This window comes from Nerophis lumbriciformis, linkage group LG04 (genome assembly GCF_033978685.3).
Source record: "Nerophis lumbriciformis linkage group LG04, RoL_Nlum_v2.1, whole genome shotgun sequence".
NCBI lineage: Eukaryota > Metazoa > Chordata > Actinopteri > Syngnathiformes > Syngnathidae > Nerophis > Nerophis lumbriciformis.
Window position 1 is genome coordinate 41,882,501 of NC_084551.2, and position 25,157 is coordinate 41,907,657.

Here is a 25,157-nt window from a genome sequence, read left to right on the forward strand (position 1 = left end):
CAACCAAGTATGGTGAAGATAAGGTCCTTTTTAAAAAATAAAATGAGACACATAAATTAAAAACAAAGTAAAACAATATAAAAACAGTTACATAGAAACTAGTAATTAATGAAAATGAATAAAATTAACTGATAAAGGTTAGTACTATTAGTGGACCAGCAGCACGCGCAATCATGTGTGCTTACGGACTGTATCCCTTGCAGACCACAGAACACTTTTCCACTTTGTATCAGTCCATCTTAGATGAGCTCAGGCCCAGCGAAGCCGACGGCGTATTTGGATGTTGTTGATAGACGGTTTTTGCCTTGCATAGGAGAGTTTTAACTTGCACTTACAGATGTAGCAACCAACTGTAGTTAGTTACTGACAGTGGGTTTCTGAAGTGTTCCTGAGCCCATGTGGTGATATCCTTTACCAGTGTTGGGTTAGTTACTGAAAACCAGTAACTAGTTACAGACAGAGGTGTGGACTCGAGTCACATGACTTGGACTCGAGTCAGACTCGAGTCATGAATTTGATGACTTTAGACTCGACTTGACAAAATGTAAAAAGACTTGCAACTCGACTTAGACTTTAACATCAATGACTTGTGACTTCACTTGGACTTGAGCCTTTTGAATTGACATGACTTGACATGACTTGCTACTTTCCCCAAAACCCAAAGATGAAAAAGTTATTCGGGAGCGCTCCGTATTTTTCATTGTGTACTTGTCTATCAGCGTTGCGTGTGTCAGCTGGTGTGGTCTCAGTACAACAGCCAATCAAATTAGATCTACTTTGTTTTCATCACACAGCATTCATCCAATCAAATTGCAGGACAACCAACGAAGAAGACATGTCCAAACCACACGCCAGTGAACAAAAAATGATACCTAAAATAATTTTGTTTGGGTATAAAAATTACGAGGTGGTCAACACAAAACGGTTTGCAGTATGCAACACATGCGGTTCGAAAATTACTGATGGAGAGGCAACAACTTCCAACTTCGTCCGGCATTTGAAGTTCCACAAAGAACGGTAAGTTTTGAATGTAAGATAACGTTTATTGGCTAAGTAACGTGACTTTTATTTGCTGTGTAGTTAAATCAGTGAGGCTGTAAACTCACTGCTAACGTTATAACGTTATTGTAAACATGGGAATCTGTTGCAGTTCACTACCTTATTCATACTTTTTGTTCAGTGATTTTTTTAAGCAGGGTTACGTTAGTCAATATATCACACGTAACGTTAGACGGCGGTCAGCAGCACCGCGTATTTTAGCCACCTAAAAAAAGACAAAAATAATAAAATAAAGGTCAGTTAAAATGTATACTATATTATGAATATGTGTACTGTTTTAGCTAGCTTTCTGACATACTGTTGGTTGTTTACCTCAGTGGTCCCCAACCACCGGGCCGCGGCCCGGTACTGGTCCGTGGATCGATTGGTATCGGGCCGCACAAGAAATAATTTTTTTTTTTCTCTTTTTTTAATTAAATCAACATAAAAAAACACAAGATACACTTACAAGTAGTGCACCAACCCAAAACAACTCTCTCCCCCCTTTTGTTCTGGGCATTGAACATGAAGACTCTTCCTTCACTGTTCCGAGTGGCCATGAGAGTCTTGGCAGTGCCTGCCTCCAGTGCTCCAGTGGAGCGAGTTTTCAGCCATGGTGGCATCATACTACGCCCCCATCGTGCACAAATGACTGACAGACTCTTGGCTAATTTGGTCTTTTGCAAATGCAATGCAGCATAGGGCCCTGACATATAAAAAGTACAACTTTTTTGTTATGTTCACGTATATGTCATGTTTTTTCAATGTTAACACTTTTGTACAAATAAGTACATTTGCACTTTATTTTTCAATGTGTTTGTTCTGTAAAGGAATGAGTTAATGTTTAAAATGACTGGTTAATAGTGCTATTATAAAGTGCAATGTCAGCACAATTTTCTTTCCTGCAATTTAAAATGCACTTGTTTTAATAAATAAATACAGCGTTTGAAAAGCATACACAATCTGTGTTAATATATTAGTCCGTGGTTAAAAGGACTTGAAAGGACTCGAAACTCAAAATGCAGGACTTAGGACTTGACTTGAGACTTTCCAGTCTTGACTTTGGACTTGACTCGGGGCTTGCCTGTCTTGACTCGGGACTTGACTCGGACTTGAGGGCAAAGACTTGAGATTTACTTGTGACTTGCAAAACAATGACTTGGTCCCACCTCTGGTTACAGATACTAGTTACTTCATTTCAAAAGTAACTCAGTTACTTACACCAAAAAGTAATGCGTTACTGTGAAAAGTAGCTATTTAGTTACTTCTTTTTTCTTCTTTTTTTTAAAAGCCCTTTTAGCCTTCATTTCAGTACTGTTATTGCACTAGAGAATAATACAATCTGTTGATCAACTTGACATACATTTGCATCACTGAACTCTGCTAAGCAATGTGGTCTACATACAACACACAAAGACAAAGATATGTTACAAAGGCCAATTTGTTTCTGGCCAGAACAAATTGACAAAACTATTTTAAATAGCTGCAACATAACATAAATAAGTAACAAACAGCATAATAACAGCATAGCTCTAAAGCAAGAAAGGCACACACTACATACACAAAGCCTAACCAGGCATTTTTTCCTCAAGGAATTCTGACACAAAATCATGTCTGAAGCCCAGAACACTCTACACATTTCCCCAGTTTTAGTTTAGAGATAAGGAAAGATTGGCCTGGCCCACTAGGATCCCTCTTTATGTTTGTGAACTTTATAGTCTATACATTTAGAGTGATATGATAATCAAACACTCTAGAAGTCTAGAATGAAAGAGTATATAAGAGAATTGACAGCAACGTTTCCTCTAAGGTGTGCCCCTGTGCAATTGTGCACTGCTCAAGCGTCCTCTGCGCACGGCAAATCTATGCCACGCACAAAATCAAATAAAAAAATAAGCGCATAACAATTTTCGACACGACAGAGAAAACCGTTTTCGTCATCATTGTTCAAATATAATAATACGTCTGTCGAGACGCTTTGAGGACATGAATTCCATCCATCACTTTACTGAGCAAAACTCTTTATTGTCTGCCATAAACACATCACTGTTATATCAACAGCAGCCGCTCGCTCTTTCTCACTTGCGCCAACACATGCACATATGGCACTTAGCCAGTGTTGCGTTTACAGCCACACAAAAAGTCGGACAACTCCAACACCACACATAAAGTGTAATTCCAGGTTGTTACACTATGATTTACCAATCAAATGTGTGCTTATTCTAGTGTCATTTATTAGGAATCTTGATTTATAAATATTAATCATTAAATGCTATTAGTATATTAAATACATACTAATAAAAATATATTTTTTACAAACAGGAAGTTGCAGGAATGTACACATGATCCCCTGCTTACATCTCATTGTGCAACATGTGAATGTTTTAATGGGAACTAAATGCAATGTCTGAAAGGGGTACAAACTACTTCCAAAGCAGGACCTCCAACCAGACAAACAATACAAGTACACAGTTCATGAAAAACAATATTTTTTGTTATTGTCATTGTAAGTGGGCCTAAACACTTATATTAGACATGGAAATGACTAATGACTTCCGCCCGAAAGCAGCTGAGATAGGCTCCAGCGACCCCGAAAGAGACAAGCGGTAGAAAATGGATGGATGGATGGAGATTGAACTTGTTATTTAGTCAGGTTTGGGACAGTGTGCACGTCTGATGTTGCTCACATGGGCTCCACTGAATGCTCAGGGAGTTTTTGCGTTTGCTCACACACATGAACAATTAGAGGGAACATTGATTGACAGAGTGTGTGTACTTTCAGTGCTGAATGATGAGCAGAGGCAGAGCTAATCCTTAAGTGGTGGTGGTGGAGGTGAAGTGTCATTGGAGTCTCTATCTCTCTTTACTAGCTTCGTCAAAGCATGTTGCTTATGTAGCTTGTTTCAGCAGATTTGAATTGCTGTTTTGGGCAGTAGAGGGGATCTTTGATCCAAAGCACAATTTACATTTAACTAAAATGTTATTTTCTTTGTGCTCGACAAAAGAAAAGTAGTGAAAATGTCTCCATGTTAACAAACTCGACTTCTGGCTCCGCCATGATCAGACACGCCCCTCCCCCCCTCCCCCCCTCCCCACCCTCCCCACACTCACACCCAGACACACACACAAAGCGCATGTCTCTCTTCTCCGAATCAGAATCAGAACGATGACACAGCAGCGCTCCGATAAAACACACTTTATACTACATAAAAAGTAACGTAAAATAACGCAGTAACGCATCATGTAGTAACGGTAACTGAGTTACTGAATATAAAAAATAACGCGTTAGATTACTAGTTTCCGCCGAAACTAACTCTGATGTCGCTTGTTGATGCAGTACAGCCTGAGGAATCGAAGGTCACAGGCTTAGCTGCTTACGTGCAGTGATTTCTCCAGACTCTCTGAACCCTTTGATGATATTACGGACCGTAGATGGTGAAATCCCTAAATTCCTTGCAATAGCTGGTTGAGAAAGGTTTTTCTTAAACTGTTCAACAATTTGGTCACGCATTTGTTGACAACGTGGTGACCCTCGCCCCATTTGAACATCAAATATGTTGTCTTTGTAGCATATTCAACTGAATATGGGTTGAAAATTATTTGCAAATCTTTGTATTCCGTTTATATTTACATCTAACACAATTTCCCAACTCATATGGAAACGGGGTTTGTATATATATATATCATACTTGCCAACCTTGAGACCTCCGATTTCGGGAGGTGGGGGGAGGGGGTGGGGGTGGGCGTGGTCGGGGTGGGACGGGGGCGTGGCTAAAAGGGGAGGAGTATATTTACAGCTAGAATTCACCAAGTCAAGTATTTCATATATATATATATATATATATTTATATATATATATATATATATATATATATATATATATATATATTTATATATATATAAGAAATACTTGACGTTCAGTGAATTCTAGCTATATATATATATATATATATATATATATACACGTATATATATATATATATATATACACGTATATATATACACGTATATATATATATATATATATATATATATATATATATACACGTATATATATATATATATATATATATATATATATATATATATATATACATACACGTATATATATATATATATATATATATATATATATATATATATATATACATAAAATAAATACTTGAATTTCAGTGTTCATTTATTTACACATATACACACACACATAACACTCATCTACTCATTGTTGAGTTAAGGGTTGAATTGTCCATCCTTGTTCTATTCTCTGTCACTATTTTTCAAACCATGCTGAACACCCTCTCTGAAGATGCATTGCTGTGTGGCATGCACAAAAGTGCTTTCATGAAATGCACTAGATGGCAGTATTGTCCTGTTTAAGAGTGTCACAACATTGCTGTTTACGGCAGACGAACTGCTTTACAGTATACAAAAACGTGACTGCTGTTGTTGTGTGTTGTTGCCGCGCTGGGAGGACGTTAATGAAACAGCCTAACAATAAACCCACATAAGAAACCAAGAAATCGCCCTCCATCATTCTACAGTTATAACGTGATTGGGCAGGTATGCTGTTAATATTGTGGGTTAGGGGACTCAGGTCCTCATGGACCTGAGTCCGCCTGAATTTCTGGAGAAAATTTTTCCCGGGAGGTTTTCGGGAGAGGCGCTGAATTTCGGGAGTCTCTCGGAAAATATGATATATATCCATCCATCCATTTTCTACCGCTTATTCCCTTTGGGGTCGCGGGGGGCGCTGGAGCCTATCTCAGCTACAATCGGGCGGAAGGCGGGGTACACCCTGGACAAGTCGCCACCTCATCGCAGGGCCAACACAGATAGACAGACAACATTATATATATATATATATATATATATATATATATATATATATATATATATATATATATATATATATATATATATATATATTAGGGTTGTAACGGTACGTGTTTTGTATTCAACCGTTTCGGTACGGGGGTGTACCGAACGAGTTTCTAAGCTAAAGTCTTAACAAGCTGCTTTGCTCCTTCTGCCACTGTCTCAGCACCCAGTATTGTCCCACCCACACAACCATCTGATTGGTACACACAAAGCGTTAACAGCTAATCAGCAGTGCGTATTTAGAGCGGTAACAGCCAATCAGCAGTGCGTATTCAGAGCGCATGTAGTCAGCGCTTCAGCGTCGAGCAGATAGTTGTTTAGCAGGTGAGCATCAGGCAGCTGACTCTCTCCAAATTATAATAAACACCTCCCAGTCAACTACTAGTAACATCTCTATGAGCCCGTTGACCTTCTAGAAACTTAAACTGCAGCTCAGCTCGCTCGCAGTCCTGGCTTGAGGTGAAGGCTAATTAGCTTTTAGCGTAGCGTTAGCTCATTTTACTGTATGTGTGGGTGTGCATGTGAGTGTGTGTGCGTGTCGTCTCTCACATGTTGATAAAAATATAACATTTATATAATACAAATCAACTACAGGCTTCCCAAATGCTGTAATAAATTAAGCATGATGAGTTGACTTGAAACTGTTTAATGTTGCACTTTTTATATGTAGAAGAAAAGTTTTGTCATTCTATTTAATCTGAGCAACAACTTGAGACAATTTAATGTTGATTAACGTGGGCAGAATTATTATAGTGTTCCCAATGTTGAAAGGATAAAGCCATTGTTTACAAATTTGGTAAATAAATAACCAAAAAATGTAAATTTTGTTTTTTTCTTACTGTACCGAAAATGAACCGAACCGTGACCTCTGAACCGAAGTACGTACCTAACCGAAATTTTTGTGTACCGTTACACCCCTAAAATATATATATATATACACATATATATATATATATATTAGGGCTGCAACTAACGATTAATTTGATAATCGATTAATCTGTCGATTATTACTTCGATTAATCGATTAATAATCGGATAAAAGAGACAAACTACATTTCTATCCTTTCCAGTATTTTATTGGGAAAAAAACAGCATACTGGCACTATGATCTGGACATTGGGGATGCAGCATACACCAATAATAACACAGAAATGTAACTCATCAGATCAGAACTGGATCAGATATTATACACGTTTCTGTTGTGAATAATAAAGGATTCATTTTAGGCTGCCTCTGAATATTAGCATGAAATATTCCAGCTAAGGCTGCAGCTAACGATTATTTTTCTATCGATTAATCTAGAGATAATTTTTTTCGATTAATCGGTTAATCTATATATTATTTTTTCGATTAATCTATAGATTATTTTTCCTTTTACCGATTTTTATATATTTAAAATGAAGATGAAAAAATAAATGTAGGCCAGTTTTTTCAAAAGGCATGGCTTTTATTTACAAAAAAAAAAAAGTATGGCCACTCAGTCAACATTGACAACAACATGACAAAATATTCTGTAACAATGTAAACATTTAACATTTAACAAAATTAAAAGTAGCTTATTTGCTTTTTAATGTGCAAATATAAAAGTAAACATCCAGTGCAAATCTTAATATTCTGCAATAGTATAAGCATTTCAAAAGTAAAGGTATTGCTTATTTTGCTTTAAAATGTGCAAAAATAAAAATAAACATCCAATACAAAAAAGTGCAAAACGAAAATAATCTGTAACAGTGTAAACATTTCAACAAAAGTAAAAGTATTGCTTATTTGCTAAAATGTGCAAAAATAAAGATAAACATCCAATACAAAAAAGTGCAAAACGAAATATTCTGTAACAGTGTAAACATTTCAACAAAAGTAAAAGTATTGCTTATTTTGCTTAATAACACAACAATGATAGTATGATTAAAGTGAAAGTTAATTGTTCGTTTGTACATAGTATATGTAACTGTTAATGTTGTAAAAGGTATTTGCACAACTAATTAACGGTAGCGTTTGTGACACGTCTTGTGCAATGGGGTTCTTTCAGGACCGACAGACTGAACGCCAGACGGCTTTGCCAGGTTTACAATCTTTTAATTTTACACAACGTCTTTTCTCTTCCAACTCTTTTCTCTTTCTTTCCTCGCTTTTCAGCTCCTCTTCCTCGCTCGCTCGTCGTCCTCTGTCTCTCCTCCTCTCTCGCTCCACGTCAGCTTCACTCTGGCTCCTTCCAGTCTCTCTTCCCTCTCTCTCTGCTGCTCCCCTTTTCTTCAGCGAGAGGAGATTGGATGATCTTGCCCAGGTGCGCGGATCGTGCACCTGGGCACGATCATCGCGCCCCGCCTCGCCGCTCTTTCGCCGGCCCCGCCTCTCCACAGCGTTAAAGAGGAGCGCGTCTTTGTAAACACTGAACAGGCACGCCAAACGCGCCTCTCAGAGCGAAACGGTGCTTTAGTTTATGAATTTACAATGCAGATACAAATGACACATTCATGTTTTTGTGTAATGATGACAACGTATACTCACGCGGACGATTGACTAGTTGATGGTGATGGCAAGAACGCTGTCGGTTTTCTTTTCAAATGTTCGTTCATAGCCGTTGTGCTGCTATGATAGGCCATTTCCGCTTGACACAGTGTGCATACAACAACATTATTAGGCTGTTTATTGAAATACTCCCACACCTTTGACGACTTTTGGCGTGCTTTTTTTCCCCTCGCTCGCACCGTCTGCTTTGGGCTCCGCCATGACAGTAGTGTGACTTAAATATGCGACGCGTCGACGCACAAAAACGGCGTCGACGTATTTACGTAACCGATGACGTCGACTCGTAGTTTCTGTCTTAATTCCAGCACCTTCATAACATTTAGTTATACTAAAGCGTCACTCAAATCTAAATATATTTATATAGCTTAATCGGGCCCGGCTACATTGATCCATTATGAAACCAACCTGAGATATTTCTGTCCGTTACGTTTATTTCGAAATTGGTAACCGTGCGTTTTCTCTCTCAAAACGGAGTCAAATGTGCAGGAGACACATTATCAGCCCCGCGTTGCAACAAAGGCATAACGTTAACGTTACTCACAAAAAAGCTGAACTCATGAATGCCTGTTGCCACTATGGACTTAAAAAGTTACGTACCGTGAGTTCTTCCCTTCATCCATGGCTCCAACATGTTTCCTCTTCAGGTGCTCCTGAAGCAATGTTGTACTTCCGTGCCATTTTGCAGGAAACGGTCTTCTTTGAAGTCTTTAAAGTAAAGTGTTCCCACACTTTTGACGACTTAGGTCGTACACTTTTCTCCATTGAAGCAATTACCTCAAGATGTTTTTCCGCTGAACTATCCGTACTGTTTTCCTGCGCCATTTTTCGAATGTTTCCAGCAAAGGAGACGGCGTCGTCACGTGAGCTGCACATTACACATCATTGGCTAGCTTACCTCCACCTCATGAGACGTAGCCTCAGCGCCGCCCTGGCGCTGTTTTGTACTGTTTTTGTACTTATTTTGATTATTGTTTTTCATCCATCCATCCATCCATCTTCTTCCGCTTATCCGAGGTCGGGTCGTGGGGGCAGCAGCCTAAGCAGGGAAGCCCAGACTTCCCTCTCCCCAGCCACTTCGTCCAGCTCTTCCTGTGGGACCCCGAGGCGTTCCCAGGCCAGCCGGGAGACATAGTCTTCCCAACGTGTCCTGGGTCTTCCCCGCGGCCTCCTACCGGTTGGACGTGCCCTAAACACCTCCCTAGGGAGGGGTTCGGGTGGCATCCTGACCAGATGCCCGAACCACCTCATCTGGCTCCTCTCGATGTGGAGGAGCAGCGGCTTTACTTTGAGCTCCTCCCGGATGACAGAGCTTCTCACACTATCTCTAAGGGAGAGCCCCGCCACCCGGCGGATGAAACTCATTTCGGCCGCTTGTACCCGTGATCTTGTCCTTTCGGTCATAACCCAAAGCTCATGACCATAGGTGAGGATGGGAACGTAGATCGACCGGTAAATTGAGAGCTTTGCCTTCCGGCTCAGCTCCTTCTTCACCACAACGGATCGATACAGCGTCCGCATTACTGAAGACGCCGCACCGATCCGCCTGTCGATCTCACGATCCACTCTTCCCTCACTCGTGAACAAGACTCCAAGGTACTTGAACTCCTCCACTTGGGGGAAGATCTCCTCCCCAACCCGGAGATGGCACTCCACACTTTTACGGGCGAGAACCATGGACTCGGACTTGGAAGTGTTGATTCTCATCCCAGTCGCTTCACACTCGGCTGCGAACCGATCCAGTGAGAGCTGAAGATCCTGGCCAGATGAAGCCATCAGGACCACATCATCTGCAAATAGCAGACACCTAATCCTGCAGCCACCAAACCAGATCCCCTCAACGCCTTGACTGCGCCTAGAAATTCTGTCCATAAAAGTTATGAACAGAATTGGTGACAAAGGGCAGCCTTGGCGGAGTCCAACCCTCACTGGAAACGTGTCCGACTTACTGCCGGCAATGCGGACCAAGCTATGGCACTGAGCATACAGGGAGCGGACTGCCACAATCAGACAGTCCGTTACCCCATACTCTCTGAGCACTCCCCACAGGACTTCCCGAGGGACACGGTCGAATGCCTTCTCCAAGTCCACAAAACACATGTAGACTGGTTGGGCAAACTCCCATGCACCCTCAAGGACCCTGCCGAGAGTATAGAGCTGGTCCACAGTTCCACGACCAGGATGAAAACCACACTGTTCCTCCTGAATCCGAGGTTCGACTGTCCGGCGTAGCCTCCTCTCCAGTACACCTGAATAGACCTTACCGGGAAGGCTGAGGAGTGTGATCCCACGATAGTTAGAACACACCCTCCGGTTCCCCTTCTTAAAGAGAGGAACCACCACCGCGGTCTGCCAATCCAGTGGTACCGCCCCCGATGTCCACGCGATGCTGCAGAGTCTTGTCAACCAAGACAGCCCCACAGCATCCAGAGCCTTAAGGAACTCCGGGCGGATCTCATCTACCCCCGGGGCCTTGCCACCGAGGAGCTTTTTAACTACCTCAGCAACCTCAGCCCCAGAAATAGGAGAGCCCACCACAGACTCCCCAGGCACTGCTTCCTCATAGGAAGACGTGTTGGTGGGATTGAGGAGGTCTTCGAAGTATTCCCTCCACCGATCCACAACATCCGCAGTCGAGGTCAGCAGTACACCATCCTCGCCATACACGGTGTTGATAGTGCACTGCTTTCCCTTCCTGAGGCGGTGGATGGTGGTCCAGAATTGCTTCGAAGCCGTCCGGAAGTCGTTTTCCATGGCCTCGCCGAACTCCTCCCATGTCCGAGTTTTTGCCTCTGCGACCGCTGAAGCCGCACACCGCTTGGCCTGTCGGTACTTGTCCGCTGCCTCAGGAGTCCTATGAGCCAAAAGAACCCGATAGTACTCCTTCTTCAGCTTGACGGCATCCCTCACCGCCGGTGTCCACCAACGGGTTCTAGGGTTACCGCCACGACAAGCACCAACTACCTTGCGGCCACAGCTCCAATCAGCCGCCTCGACAATAGAGGCGCGGAACATGGTCCATTCGGACTCAATGTCCAGCACCTCCCTCGTGACATGTTCAAAGTTCTTCCGGAGGTGGGAATTGAAACTCTCTGACAGGAGACTCTGCCAGACGTTCCCAGCAAACCCTCACAATGCGTTTGGGCCTGCCAGGTCTGTCCGGCATCCTCCCCCACCATCGCAGCCAACTCACCACCAGGTGGTGATCGGTAGAAAGCTCCGCCCCTCTCTTCACCCGAGTGTCCAAAACATGAGGCCGCAAATCCGATGACACAACTACAAAGTCGATCATGGAACTGCGGCCTAGGGTGTCCTGGTGCCAAGTGCACATATGGACACCCTTATGTTTGAACATGGTGCTCGTTATGGACAATCTGTGACGGGCACAAAAGTCCAATAACAAAACACCGCTCGGGTTCAGATCCGGGCAGCCATTCTTTCCAGTCACGCCTCTCCAGGTTTCACTGTCGTTGCCAACATGAGCATTGAAGTCCCCCAGTAGAACGAGGGAATCACCCGGGGGAGCACTCTCAAGTACTTCCTCGAGTGAATCCAAAAAGGGTGGGTACTCTGAGCTGCGGTTTGGCGCGTAAGCGCAAACCACAGTCAGGACCCGTTCCCCCACCCGAAGGCGGAGGGAAGCTACCCTCTCGTCCACCGGGTTGAACTCCAACGTACAGGCTCTGAGCCGGGGGGAAACAAGAATTGCCACCCCAGCCCGTCGCCTCTCACTGCCAGAGTGGAAGAGAGTCCAGCCCCTCTCGAGAGAACTGGTCCCAGAGCCCTTGCTGTGCGTCGAAGTGAGTCCGACTATATCTAGCCGGAACTTCTCCACCTCGCGCACTAGCTCAGTCTCCTTCCCCCCCAGCGAGGTGACGTTCCACGTCCCAAGAGCTAGCTTCTGTAGCCGAGAATCGGACCGCCAAGTGCCCTGCCTTCGGCTGCCGCCCAGCTCACATCGCACCCGACCTCTATGACCCCTGCTATGGGTGGTGAGCCCATTGGAGGGAGGACCCACGTTGCCTCTTCGGGCTGTGCCCGGCCGGGCCCCATGGGGACAGGCCCGGCCACCAGGTGCTCGCCATCGCGCCCCACCTCCGGGCCTGGCTCCAGAGGGGGGCCCCGGTGACCCGCGTCCGGGCGAGGGAAATCTGGGTCCTTGGTTTTTATTTTTCATGGAGGTCTTCGAGCTGCTCTTTGTCTGATCCCTCACCTAGGACCAGTTTGTCTTGGGAGACCCTACCAGGGGGCATAAAGCCCCCGGACAACATAGCTCCTAGGATCATTGGGACACGCAAACTCCTCTACCACGTTAAGGTGGCAGCTCAGAGAGGAGTATTTATATTGTTTTTCAGTTGTTTGTAAATGTTGCAGTTTATAAATAAATGTTTATTTAAAAAAAAAAAAAAGTTTTTTTAAAAAAGCCTCCACGCATGCGCATAGCATAGTTCCAACGAATCGATGACTTAATTAATCGGCAACTATTTTTATAATCGATTTTAATCGATTTAATCAATTAGTTGTTGCAGCCCTAATATATATATATATACATATATATATATATATATATATATATGTATAAATAAATAAAAGAAGGAGGATAGGGATGATGTTTGTTAAGAAATTATCGATGTCGATGCCATTAGCGAATCCTCTTATCGAATCCAGATAGGTTGTTGTGTGTACACCTTTTGTGTGCCCTGAGTTCCAAAAGCCATAGATGTTATGTGACTGGGCCGGCACGCTGTTTATATGGAGGAAAAGCGGACGTGACTGAGGACAGCATGCGGACTTGACTGAGGACAGCATGCGGCCGTTAAAGGGTGAAGGTTTCAGGTGAGCGAGGACGCTAAAGGCACTCCCCCAATATTGTTGTCCGGGTGGAAATCGGGAGAAATTCGTGAGAATGGTTGCCCCGGGAGATTTTCGAGATAGGCACTGAAATTCTTGAATCTCCTGGGAAAATCAGGAGGATTGGTAATTATGGAGCAGGCACATCATACACTACCTGTATATTAAAAATATGTCAAAATTTAGAGAAGGAGTGACTATTTTGAATGAACCCAATTTGAACTGCATCAATAATAGAAGGGAGAATACCATCCAGATGTAAAGCCAGCAGTTTGGATAATATTTAAAGTCCGCATTTAACAGGCTAGTATGACGATACGTAGTGCACGGGTCCTTGCCTTTTTTTAGGAGAAGAGAAATTGAAGCTTGGTTGAGTGTTTGCGAGAAGTGACCAGATTCAAACGATTCATTATGTCCAATATTGGGGGGCTAGCTTATGCAAAAAGGTTTTGAAAAATTTGGGGGGGCTAAAATGTTTTTTAACAAATACTATGTGATGATGTCCTACATAACTTCAAGTCCCATCACTTTCAGGTTTTCCGTGAAGACTCTCCTGGACCTCTCCTGCTTAGAGAGCATGGATGACACTTTGGCAGAGGTATTAAACTTTGTGTCCATCCTGGAACATATCCTCAACCATCGACTTAAAGGTAAACTCCAGCCAAAGTCTCCTTGTGTTGTTTTGATGCCTTGACCTAACATCTCTTTCTGTCCTTTCATCAACCAGGTCATACTTCTTGGTTTGGCTACGAGAGTCCTCAAAGTTTCTGGGATTACGCCAAAGCGGCCTGTGCTAAAGTCCCTCATAACTGCATCCGAAGCATCGAGAGTATGGAGAATGTGCAATCGTCCAAAGCCAAGGTGAGACTTCTATAAAGTTCTTTGTCAATCGAGTCACACTTAACCTCTCAACCCCAAAAGCAAAAGCAGACATTTTTTTAGCTTACTTTGCTTTATCCACTTTGGAAGCAAACGAAGAGCTCTGTCAGGAAAGATTGACGTGTGCGTGTGCGTGTGCGGGTGCGTGTGCGCGTGCGCGTGCGCGTGCGTGTGCGTGTGCGTGCGTGCGTGTGTGTGTGTGTGTGTGTGTGTGTGTGTGTGTGTGTGTGTCAAGAAAAAACACAACCCAGTTTTACTCAATGAAACAAGCAATCAGTTCAACATTGTTTGGAACTTGCGCAGCTTTTTGTTTTGTAATCACATCCAGTAAACCAGTGACATTGGTAGAGGATTAAGTATACAGTGAAAATCATTTACTGTATGTCGACGCCCCTCAGACTTGTTGATTGGTGTCAGCATAAGCCGTTATGAATATAAGCGAAACCAAAACTAGCCATTTCATGTGACTTTGGCCAGAGACATAAGGAGAATGGGTGATAATAATATTATATTAATAATAAAGGCTTTTTTTTTGTTGACATGTTTTTTTTTTCCATTTGTGCGTTTTTTTTTTTTTTTTCCAATTTGTATCTAACAAAGCTGTTGCTGTAATCGTTGTATGTCTTGACTACAATGACAACGTTTTCACAAATGCACAAGTCTTTCTTCAGGTGAATAACAATCTAAAACAAATTCCCCAAATGTCTGTATTTTGTTGGTTGCTGTGGTAAAATCCAGATTAATACTGGCATGCTTTTATTTTAAAGCTTACTTTGCACTGAACAGGATGTCGCTGAGTCTAGGTTTTAATGCTGCACATGTTACTTGTCTGTACCATCACCATCACGGTAACATCGCTCAATGCACCCAAAAAGCACCCATATACAAACCCCCCAACCAAGCTGCACCTCATCCAACAGCCAAAAGAAATAGCCACACAACCCACTGTCCCGGCACCCAAACAAACGCAAACCGGGCGAACAGCTGCTCCACACCAGATCGACGCGACACCAAGCGAGTCCATCCCCTGCGAGTCCACACTAACAACTCCACGCAAAAAACTGCACAGCCCCCATGCGCAACGTGATCACTGCATCTAAGCTGCTCACACAGCAATGTGTTACACAAGTCCTGACCGGGGAACGCATCCCGCCCACATGTCGGCACCCAAGCCAGCCAGCAAGCCAACGCCAGCAGGTCCCCACAATTCCATCAGCGCATGGCCATCAATCACGGCCCCTCAACCACTCCAACCCAACTCAACAAAGCCAACCGCCGGTAGATCCACAGCAACCACCACCACCACCGCCCGTTCGCAGTACAAAGGACTGCGGCCGCCGAAACCGTAGCAAAAGAGCAACCAATCCCACAAACCGCAACGATGCACACATCTGGCGACCACCCTCCCCACGTCCACTCCACGCCACTCCCCCGACCCCAAAAAAACAGAGACCTGGTCGCCACCAGTGTCACCAATCCTCGCAATCCATGCTGCATGTCCAGTTAGAGACCAGAAGAAAAAAACCTCGAGCAACAATAAGCAAATATGAGCACATTTTTACAATGCATAAAACTTTCAACGGGGCGTTTGAGGGACATTCGGCCCTAAACTGCAGCCGTCAGGGCGCTGCTCCGTAGTCCATCATATTGCGGAGGTTGAAGCGGTGAAGGCGGAGGTTGGGGGGTGGGGCATATCTGTAGTATTCTACGGGTGTGTGTTTTGTCCATAAGCCTGGAAGTTGCTCCGTTTGGGGTCACGGAACAGAGTCAACATTCCAGGTATTTTTAAAGAAGGGAGAAGGGAATTAGCTGAATTGTAGCTAAGGAGTGTTTTGGTTAGGGCGAGCAAACACATTCCAATGGTTTGTCTGCCTGGTTGTCTGGTGTGGCTCTCAAATTGATCATAGTTTTTTTTGCCTTGCAGAGCAGAAGGCTTCTCCAAAATGATATCCAATTTGCAATTCAGTTTTTAAATCTTATAGTTATTTTCTATTTTTATTAACACATTATTTTCATTGTATGTATATATTTATTTCACAAATATTTAACATATTTATTTCTTCCAATGCACAAGCAATGCAATGCACATTTTTTTAAACCCTTTGTCATTACGCAAGGTAACGAGATTGAGATTGAGATTAAATTAGACGTAATGTAAAACAACTAGATACTTTGGTGATGAAATTATCAGTAATGGACATGTAGGAGAGGTAGGATGGAATATGATCTGCTTCTTCTTACTCTACTCTTCTACTCGCATACATAAGGTTTTATGCAAATTTAAACTATGTGTTCCTTAATAAAACTTGTTAAGTATGTCTTAAACAAATAATAAACCATACTATTCCAATAAAGTTATAATATTGGGATAAAACTTTATTTCATGAGATGAAGTTTTAATAGGAGGCAGTCATCGAGAGCGGACACTCCTTCCCTCTCCCTTATCTCTCTGACTTGCTTCTTTTGTCTTGTCTTGTCTTAACTTTCTTGTTGCCTCTTTTTGCACTGCTCATCAAATCTAAAAAAGGAAACTAATTAACTGGCCTCTCAACGAAATTTACAAGATCTTGGGTTTGGGGGAACCTGCCTGTTTTGACAGAGCTGTTGTTGCTGGACACATGGCGGACTCTTGGGAGAAGAAGGAGTGTCGCATGCCTGGCGACGCTTTCTGTCGAGGACGTGAAGATATCCACCTATTCGGAATTTTGACAACAGGACATCTGCTGATTGGAGTAAGCGTTGTTCTGGTTTGTCGACAAATTGGAAGTTGCTGGCAGCCTTTAAAGTACCCCAAAGCTGCCACAAATGATTGGAGGGTGCGGACAGAACTGTGGACACTTTGTGATTTGGATAACATCTGACCGTCTGCCCTGCAGAATGAACTTCAGGACCAGTAATAGACAATTAAGAGTGAAAAGCAAATGTTATTTTTGATCGCAAACAAATCATTCTAACTTGGATTGTTTCCCTGGCTTTGAGACTGTCTTTAAGAACAGTGCAGCGAAGACACAACAAACTCCCTTCTTGTCTCTCATGGACACACATATGTTGTTGTTGACTTTGAACTGACTGGTGGCTGCAACAAAACCAAGGTTGCAGAACAGAGACATGCTGCAGGCTCACACACTCACACACATGCATCAACAAAAAATATACGCCACACACACATCCCCACCCTCCATCCCACGCCTTCGACACTTGAATCCCTTAGGGGTGATGGACGGCTGGGCAGCGCTTGAATAGCAGCAGCCCGCCTACGCAGTCCCCACTCCCTCCCCTTTGTTGCAAGTCTTGAGTTATATGTTGTAATAAGTATATGTGCTTTGCGGTGATTTTTTTTCCCTTGGCCTCAGTCTGGACCCCCTCCCCAGGGGCCCAGGCTTAAACTGAATATTTTTTACTCATACTCCCCCAGCGTCTACCTTTTTCCCATCTTTTACGGGGCACCTTGTGGCAACCAGTGTTGGGTTAGTTACTGAAAACCAGTAACTAGTTAGTTACAAGTTACTTCATTTCAAAAGTAACTCAGTTACTAACTCAGTTACTTACACCAAAAAGTAATGCGTTACTGTGAAAAATAAGTATTTAGTTACTTTTTTTTTTTTTTTTTTTTTTAAAGCTCCCATTAATGCCCTTTTAGCCTTCATTTCAGTACTGTTATTGCACTGGAGAATAATACAATCTGTTGATCAACTTGACATACATTTGCCTCACTGAACTCTGCTAAGCAATGTGGTCTACATACAACACACAAAGACAAAGATATGCTACAAAGGCCAGTTTGTTTCTGGCCAGAACAAATTGACAAAACTATTTTAAATAGCTGCAACATAACATACATAAGTAACAAACAGCATAATAACAGCATAGCTGTAAAGCAAGAAAGGCACACACTACATACACAAAGCCTAACCAGGCATTTTTTCCTCAAGAAATTCTGACACAAAATCATGTCTGAAGCCGAACACTCTACACATTTCCCCAGTTTTAGTTTAGAGATAAGGAAAGATTGGCCTGGCCCACTAGGATCCCTCTTTATGTTTGTGAACTTTATAGTCTATACATTTAGAGTGATGTGATAATCAAACACTCTAGAAGTCTAGAATGAAAGAGTATGTAAGAGAATTGACAGCAACGTTTCCTCTAAGGTGTGCCCCTGTGCAATTGTGCACTGCTCAAGCGTCCTCTGCGCATGGCAAATCTATGCCACGCACAAAATCAAATAAAAAAATAAGCGCATAACAATTTTCGACACAACACGGACACGACAGAGAAAACCGTTTTCGTCATCATTGTTCAAATATAATAATACGTCTGTCGAGACGCTTTGAGGACATGAATTCCATCCATCACTTTACTGAGCAAACTCTTTATTGTCGGCCATAAACACATCACTGTTATATCAACAGCAGCCGCTCGCTCTTTCTCACTTGCGCCAACACATGCACATATGGCACTTAGCCAGTGATGCGTTTACAGCCACACAAAAAGTCGGACAACTCCAACACCACACATAAAGTGTAATTCCAGGTCGTTACTCTATGATTTACCAATCAAATGTTTGCTTATTCTAGTGTCATTTATTAGGAATCTTAATTTATAAATATTAATCATTAAATGCTGTTAGTATATTAAATACATACTAATATAAAAATATATTTTTTACAAACAGAAAGTTGCAGGAATGTACACTTGATCCCCTGCTTACATCTCATTGTGCAACACGTGAATGTTTTAAGGGCAACTAAATGCAATGTCTGAAAGGGGTACAAACGATTTCCAAAGCAGGACCTCCACCCAGACAAACAATACAAGTACACAGTTCATGAAAAACATTATTTTTTGTTATTGTCATTGTAAGTGGGCCTAAACACTTATATTAGAAATGGAAATGACTGCTGTCATTTGATTATAATAATAAGAGAATGTTGTCTGTCTATCTGTGTTGGCCCTGCGATGAGGTGCGGACTTGTCCAAGGTGTACCCCGCCTTCCGCCCGAATGCAGCTGAGATAGGCTCCAACGACCCCGAAAGGGACAAGCGGTAGAAAATGGATGGATGGATGGAGATTGAACTTGTTATTTAGTCAGGTTTGGGACAGGTGTGCTGCTGGTGTAGCCACAGTGTGCACGTCTGATGTTGCTCACATGGGCTCCACTCAATGCTCAGGGAGTTTTTGCGTTTGCTCACACATGAACAATTAGAGGGAATATTGATTGACAGAGTGTGTGTACCTTCAGTGCTGAATGATGAGCAGAGGCAGAGTTAATCCTTAAGTGGTGGTGGTGGAGGTGAAGTGTCATTGGAGTCTCTATCTCTCTTTACTAGCTTCGTCAAAGCATGTTGCTTATGTAGCTTGTTTCAGCAGATTTGAATTGCTGTTTTGGGCAGTAGATGGGATCTTTGATCAAAAGCACAATTTACATTTAACTAAAATGTTATTTTCTTTGTGCTCGACAAAAGAAAAGTAGTGAAAATATCTCCATGTTAGCAAACTCGACTTCTGGCTCTGCCATGATCAGACACGCCCCCCCCCCCCCCCCCCCCCCCCCACACACACACACACACACTCACACTCACACCCAGACACACCCAAAGCGCATGTCTCTCTTCTCCGGCTTGTGACACAAGAAGAATCAGAACGATGACACAGCAGCGCTCCGATAAAACACACTTTATACTACATAAAAAGCAACGTAAAATAACGCAGTAACGCATCGTGTAGTAATGGTTACTGAGTTACTGAATATAAAAAATAACGCGTTAGATTACTAGTTACCGCCGAAACTAACGGCGTTATAGTAAATCGTTACTTTGTAACGCGTTAGTCCCAACACTGGTGGCAACCCATCAGCGTACTTGTTCTGTAACCCTGTACACTGTTTGTTTGTCTAATCTTGAACGGGTTGGTGCTGAAAACAAAATTTCGTACTTGTGCAATCTATCCATCTATAGCAACATCTGTGTGTGGCTAAGGACTGTTGAGGATGTATAATATAGTCAATGTTTTGTCACATTTACACACTGTAACACTATCATCAGTATAAACAGTTCACGTTCTATTATAACGCTGATTTGTGGGAACTAAAATTGTGTCTGTTATCAAATTCTGAATAATATGACTGATCAGAAGCAGCATGTTGAAAAATGGTCTCACAGCCAAGTGGCTTTGTGTTCAAAGCGTATCGTTAGAAAATGAATGAATAAACGCCTCCTGCAGAACAGGATTAATAACAATAAAAAGGTTAATCTGCATTTCCAAGCTAATTTATGAGCCTTTTAGGCAGTGCCGTTGTATTGAGGGGTGGGGGGAGTTGACGACAATTCTAAGAGCTGGGCCCACACATAGCCACCAGTAGCCTCTATGACAAAATTATTATGCATACACTAAACTAATATACATTCATACGAATGAATCCAATTGAAAACTAAGCCACAAGTCATACAATATTCAAATTTTAATAATTTCATTAACCCCGTTAGCCCCTTCTTAAAAAATTGTTTTGTCCACAGACTCCACATGAATGTTCCCTCTGAGGTGCATGCCTGCACAATTGCGCTCTGCTCCTGATGTCCTCCGCGCACTGGAAATCTATATGCAGCGGACAAAATCCAACATAAACTTTAAACAAAATAAAACCCAGGACTATTTATTCTGTACCATTTTCAACAACAGATGAAACAATGACAATGTCAGCTGAGACGTTTGAAGGAGGAGAAGGAAGTGGTCTGCATCAATAATCATTTATTGAGCAAAACTGATTGCTATCGGCCATAACCACACCAAAATAACATCAGCAACAAAAAGATGCACGCACTCTGCTCAGCCAGTGATGCGCTCATGGACACATAAACAGTCGGACAACGTCAAGACCTCACATAAACTCTTATCTGTTAGGTCGTTACACTGTGATACGGTTCACATGCAGCCAATCAATGTTATTAACAGCGTGTTATGTGTGCGTGTTGCTGTTTAGCTTATAGAAGCAAATGCCATTAAAACAGTTAAATGCAGCATGCTAATTTTCATTAAAAAAAATTATTCATTTTATTCATTTAAAAACAAATGCAAAAACAGCATTTAGCATGAACGAAAAGGAGCAGAAAGAAATAAAACTTATATCTTCACCCTATTAATACAAAGTCATATACAGTTCCAGTTCATTTGAGCTGTCTGATGCTGCCGTCTTTGTTATGGTTTGCAGGGGAAGATGACGGCAACTGACACCAGGGAACAGTAATGTCCAAAGATTTATTATATATATATATATAGTCTAAATATATATATAATAATCAAACAATACTAAATATACGAACTAAGGAAATGGAGTGTGACAAAATCTAAGAGTGTGTATGGTGTAAGACTATGTGTAGTATTTAACTGGAGCGTTTTACCGTAATGTTGGAGGTGCGTGTTGAGAGGAGCGGTGCTGTCAGAAAAGGGAAAGGCAGGCAGGGTGTCCATGGACGGAAGCGTGGTCGAGAGGCAGGAGCGAGTCGTCGTAGTCCGGGGCGAGCGAGGAGTCGAGAACCAGGGAGCGCGAGGAAGACAGGGAAAATCCAAGAGCACGACACACAGCGGGGTGAGGGAGGACACGGCAATCAACACAGGGAAAGCACAGAGATCAGGACAGAAAGAGAGCATAAAGCTGGGTATCGGCTTACGGTACAGGAGACTATATTCCGGCGCCGGCATGCCAGGTTGTCCAAGCTTATGAAGACAGCTCCTTCATTACCGGCAGGTGTGCTGATAGATGATTGCCGCCAGCTGTGGAGGCGCGTGGCCGCGGTCTGCGCGGCGCGTGTGGGGGCGTGTCCTGCAGTGCTTGCAGCGCGCAAGGATGAGGTCGCATGGCCGTGACAGAATCCCCCTCCTTATGGTCAGCTCCCAGATGTCCTTTAGCTGGAACTACAAGAAACACGGGAACAAAAGTCAAGGGAGGACGGAGGGGCGAACTGGAGGTGGGTTGCCGGCCCAAGTGTCCCCGAATCCACCGGGGACGAGTCTGGTGGCGGAGGCGAGGCGGGCGACCAAGGAATGGCCGCCGGGAAAGCGGACGCGATTGGCGCCGTGGTGAGTCTCGCCGGAAACGAGGAAGTGACATTGGAGGCAAAGGAGATGACATCATCGGTGGCGTAGACGAGGAGAGCAGCTGAGGAGCTGGCCGAGGTGCTGAAGCCAGTGCTGCCGGCCGAGGGGCAGAGGTCTGCGCTGCCGGCCGAGGGGCAGAGGTCGGCGCTGCCGGCCGAGGTGCAGAGGTCGGCGCTGCCGGCCGAGGTGCAGAGGTCAGGGCCAGCCTGGGAGCTGGTGGAGACACGGGGGCCAGCCTGGGAGCTGGTGGAGACGAGGGGGCCAGCCTGGGAGCTGGTGGAGACAAAGGGGCCAGCCTGGGAGCTGGTGCTAGCTCGGACGCTTGGCCGAGGACTGGTGCTAGCTCGGACGCTAGGCCGGGGACTGGTGCTAGCTCGAACGCTAGGCCGGGGACTGGTGCTAGCTCGGACGCTAGGCCGGAGACTGGTGCTAGCTCGGACGCTAGGCCGGGAACTGGTGCTAGCTCGGACGCTAAGCCGGGGACTGGGGCTAACTCGGACGCTAAACCGGGTACTGGTGCTAGTTTGGACGCTAGGCCGGGGACTGGTGCTAGCTCGGACTCTAGGCCGGGGTCTGGTGCTAGCTTGGACGCTAGGCCGGGGACTGGTGCTAGCTCGGACGCTAGGCCGGGGACTGGTGCTAGCTCGGACGCTAGGCCGGGGACTGGGGCTAGCTCGGACGCTAAGCCGGGGACTGGGGCTAGCTCGGACGCTAAGCCGGGGACTGGTGCTAGTTCGGACGCTAGGCCGGGGACTGGTGCTAGCTCGGACGCTATGCCGGGGACTGGTGCTAGCTCGGACGCTAGGCCGGGGACTGGTGCTAGCTCGGACGCTAGGCCGGGTACTGGTGCTAGCTCGGACGCTAGGCCGGGGACTGGTGCTAGCTCGGACAATAAGCCGGGGACTGGGGCTAGCTCGGACGCTAAGCCGGGGACTGGTGCTAGTTCGGACGCTAGGCCGGGGACTGGTGCTAGCTCGGACGCTAGGCCGGGTACTGGTGCTAGCTCGGACGCTAGGCCGGGGACTGGTGCTAGCTCGAACGCTAGGCCGGGGACTTGTGCTAGCTCGGACGCTAGGCCGGAGACTGGTGCTAGCTCGGACGCTAGGCCGGGAACTGGTGCTAGCTCGGACGTTAAGCCGGGGACTGGGGCTAGCTCGGATGCTAAACCGGGTACTGGTGCTAGTTTGGACGCTAGGCCGGGGACTGTTGCTAGCTCGGACTCTAGGCCGGGGTCTGGTGCTAGCTCGGACGCTAGGCCGGGGACTGGTGCTAGCTCGGACGCTAAGCCGGGGACTGGTGCTAGCTCGGACGCTAGGCCGGGGACTGGTGCTAGCTCGGACGCTAGGCCGGGGACTGGTGCTAACTCGGGGACTAGCCTGGGGCCTGACTGTCTGGCTGGGGGCTGTGGCTGGGAAAAACAGAAGACAGGTGGTATTTCTCTGGCAAGGGGTAGCCTGTCTGGGTGCAGCTGTGCGACCACATCAGTACAGCCACCAGTACTAAAATGGAAGAGAGATGGTATTGGTCTGGCAGGGGGTAGCCTGGCTGGATGCAGCTGTGCCACCACATCAGCACAGCCACCAGTACTACCCCCCACCTCCAAAGGCGGATGCCAGACGCTTCCAGCTGACTGGGGAATAGTCACAAGGGGTGGGAGGTGGGTGGCCAGGCGGCGGGTCAATTCCTCCTTCCCCGTGTTGAAGTTAAACAGTCCCTTGAAGGAGTGTTGAGGAGGGCTATAAAAATTGTCCGGGGTGGAGGTAAAAGAAAAAGACATCCTGAGAGGGGCAAAAAGAAAAAAGGAAGAAAAAAATGTCTCTTTTTTTAATGTTTAAATGTCACTAGTTACTAGTTACTAGTTTCTATGTAACTGTTTTTATATTGTTTTACTTTCTTTTTTATTCAAGAAAATGTTTTTAATTTATTTATCTAATTTTATTTTATCATTTTTAAAAAAAAGGACTTTATCTTCACCATACCTGGTTGTCCAAATTAGGCATAATAATGTGTTAATTCAACGACTGTATATATTGGTATCGGTTGATATCGGTATCGGTAATTAAATAGTTGGACAAAATCGGAATATCGGATATCGGCAAAAAGCCATTATTGGACATCCCTAACCGATACCGATATCAACCGATACCGATATATACAGTCGTGGAATTAACACATTATTATGCCTAATTTGGACAACCAGGTATGGTGAAGATAAGGTCCGTTTAAAATATAATAATAAAATAAGATAAATAAATTAAAAACATTTTCTTGAATAAAAAAGAAAGTAAAACAATATAAAAACAGTTACATAGAAACGAGTAATGAATGAAAATGAGTAAAATTAACTGTTAAAGGTTAGTACTATTAGTGGACCAGCAGCATGCACGATCATGTGTGCTTACGGACTGTATCCCTTGCAGGCTGTATTTATATATTTTGATATATAATGTAGGAACCAGAATATTAATAACAGAAAGAAACAACCCTTTTGTGTGAATGAGTGTAAATGAGGGAGGGAGGTTTTTTGGGTTGGTGCACTAATTGTAAGTGTATCTTGTGTTTTTTATGTTGATTTAATTTTTTTTTTTTAAACGATACCGATAATTTAAAAAAACGATACCGATAATTTCCGATATTACATTTTAAAGCATTTATCAGTCGATAATATTGGCAGGCCGATATTATCGGACATCTCTAGTCTCTGTATCTATTTCCACTGGCAACTCTAATCGCCCTTTTCTGTAAATGAAAAATTGGATTAATGTATGGTTTGCAGGCATTTCCCCATACTTCAATGCAATAGGTCAGATATGGATCAATCAATTAGTTAAACAATAAAAACAATGCATTCTTATTTAGAAAATCTTTGATTTTATACAGCACAGCTATTATT

General features: G+C 43.9%; 1 protein-coding gene across 4 annotated transcripts in view; it reads left to right on the forward strand.

The window, feature by feature from the left end:
* Positions 1 to 25,157, forward strand: part of rundc3b (RUN domain containing 3b) — a 104,022-nt gene that overhangs the window by 13,209 nt on the left and 65,656 nt on the right. For 2 of the 4 annotated variants that reach the window (XM_061955797.1, XM_061955804.1), the window contains exons 2-3: positions 13,828 to 13,943; positions 14,021 to 14,154. In XM_061955797.1, the coding sequence (XP_061811781.1) occupies positions 13,828 to 13,943; positions 14,021 to 14,154 (250 nt within the window). Of the gene's footprint in view, positions 1 to 6,264; positions 6,376 to 7,954; positions 7,980 to 13,827; positions 13,944 to 14,020; positions 14,155 to 25,157 lie in introns of those variants that run through there. The other 2 variants (XM_061955802.1, XM_061955801.1) reach the window with 2 other exon arrangements.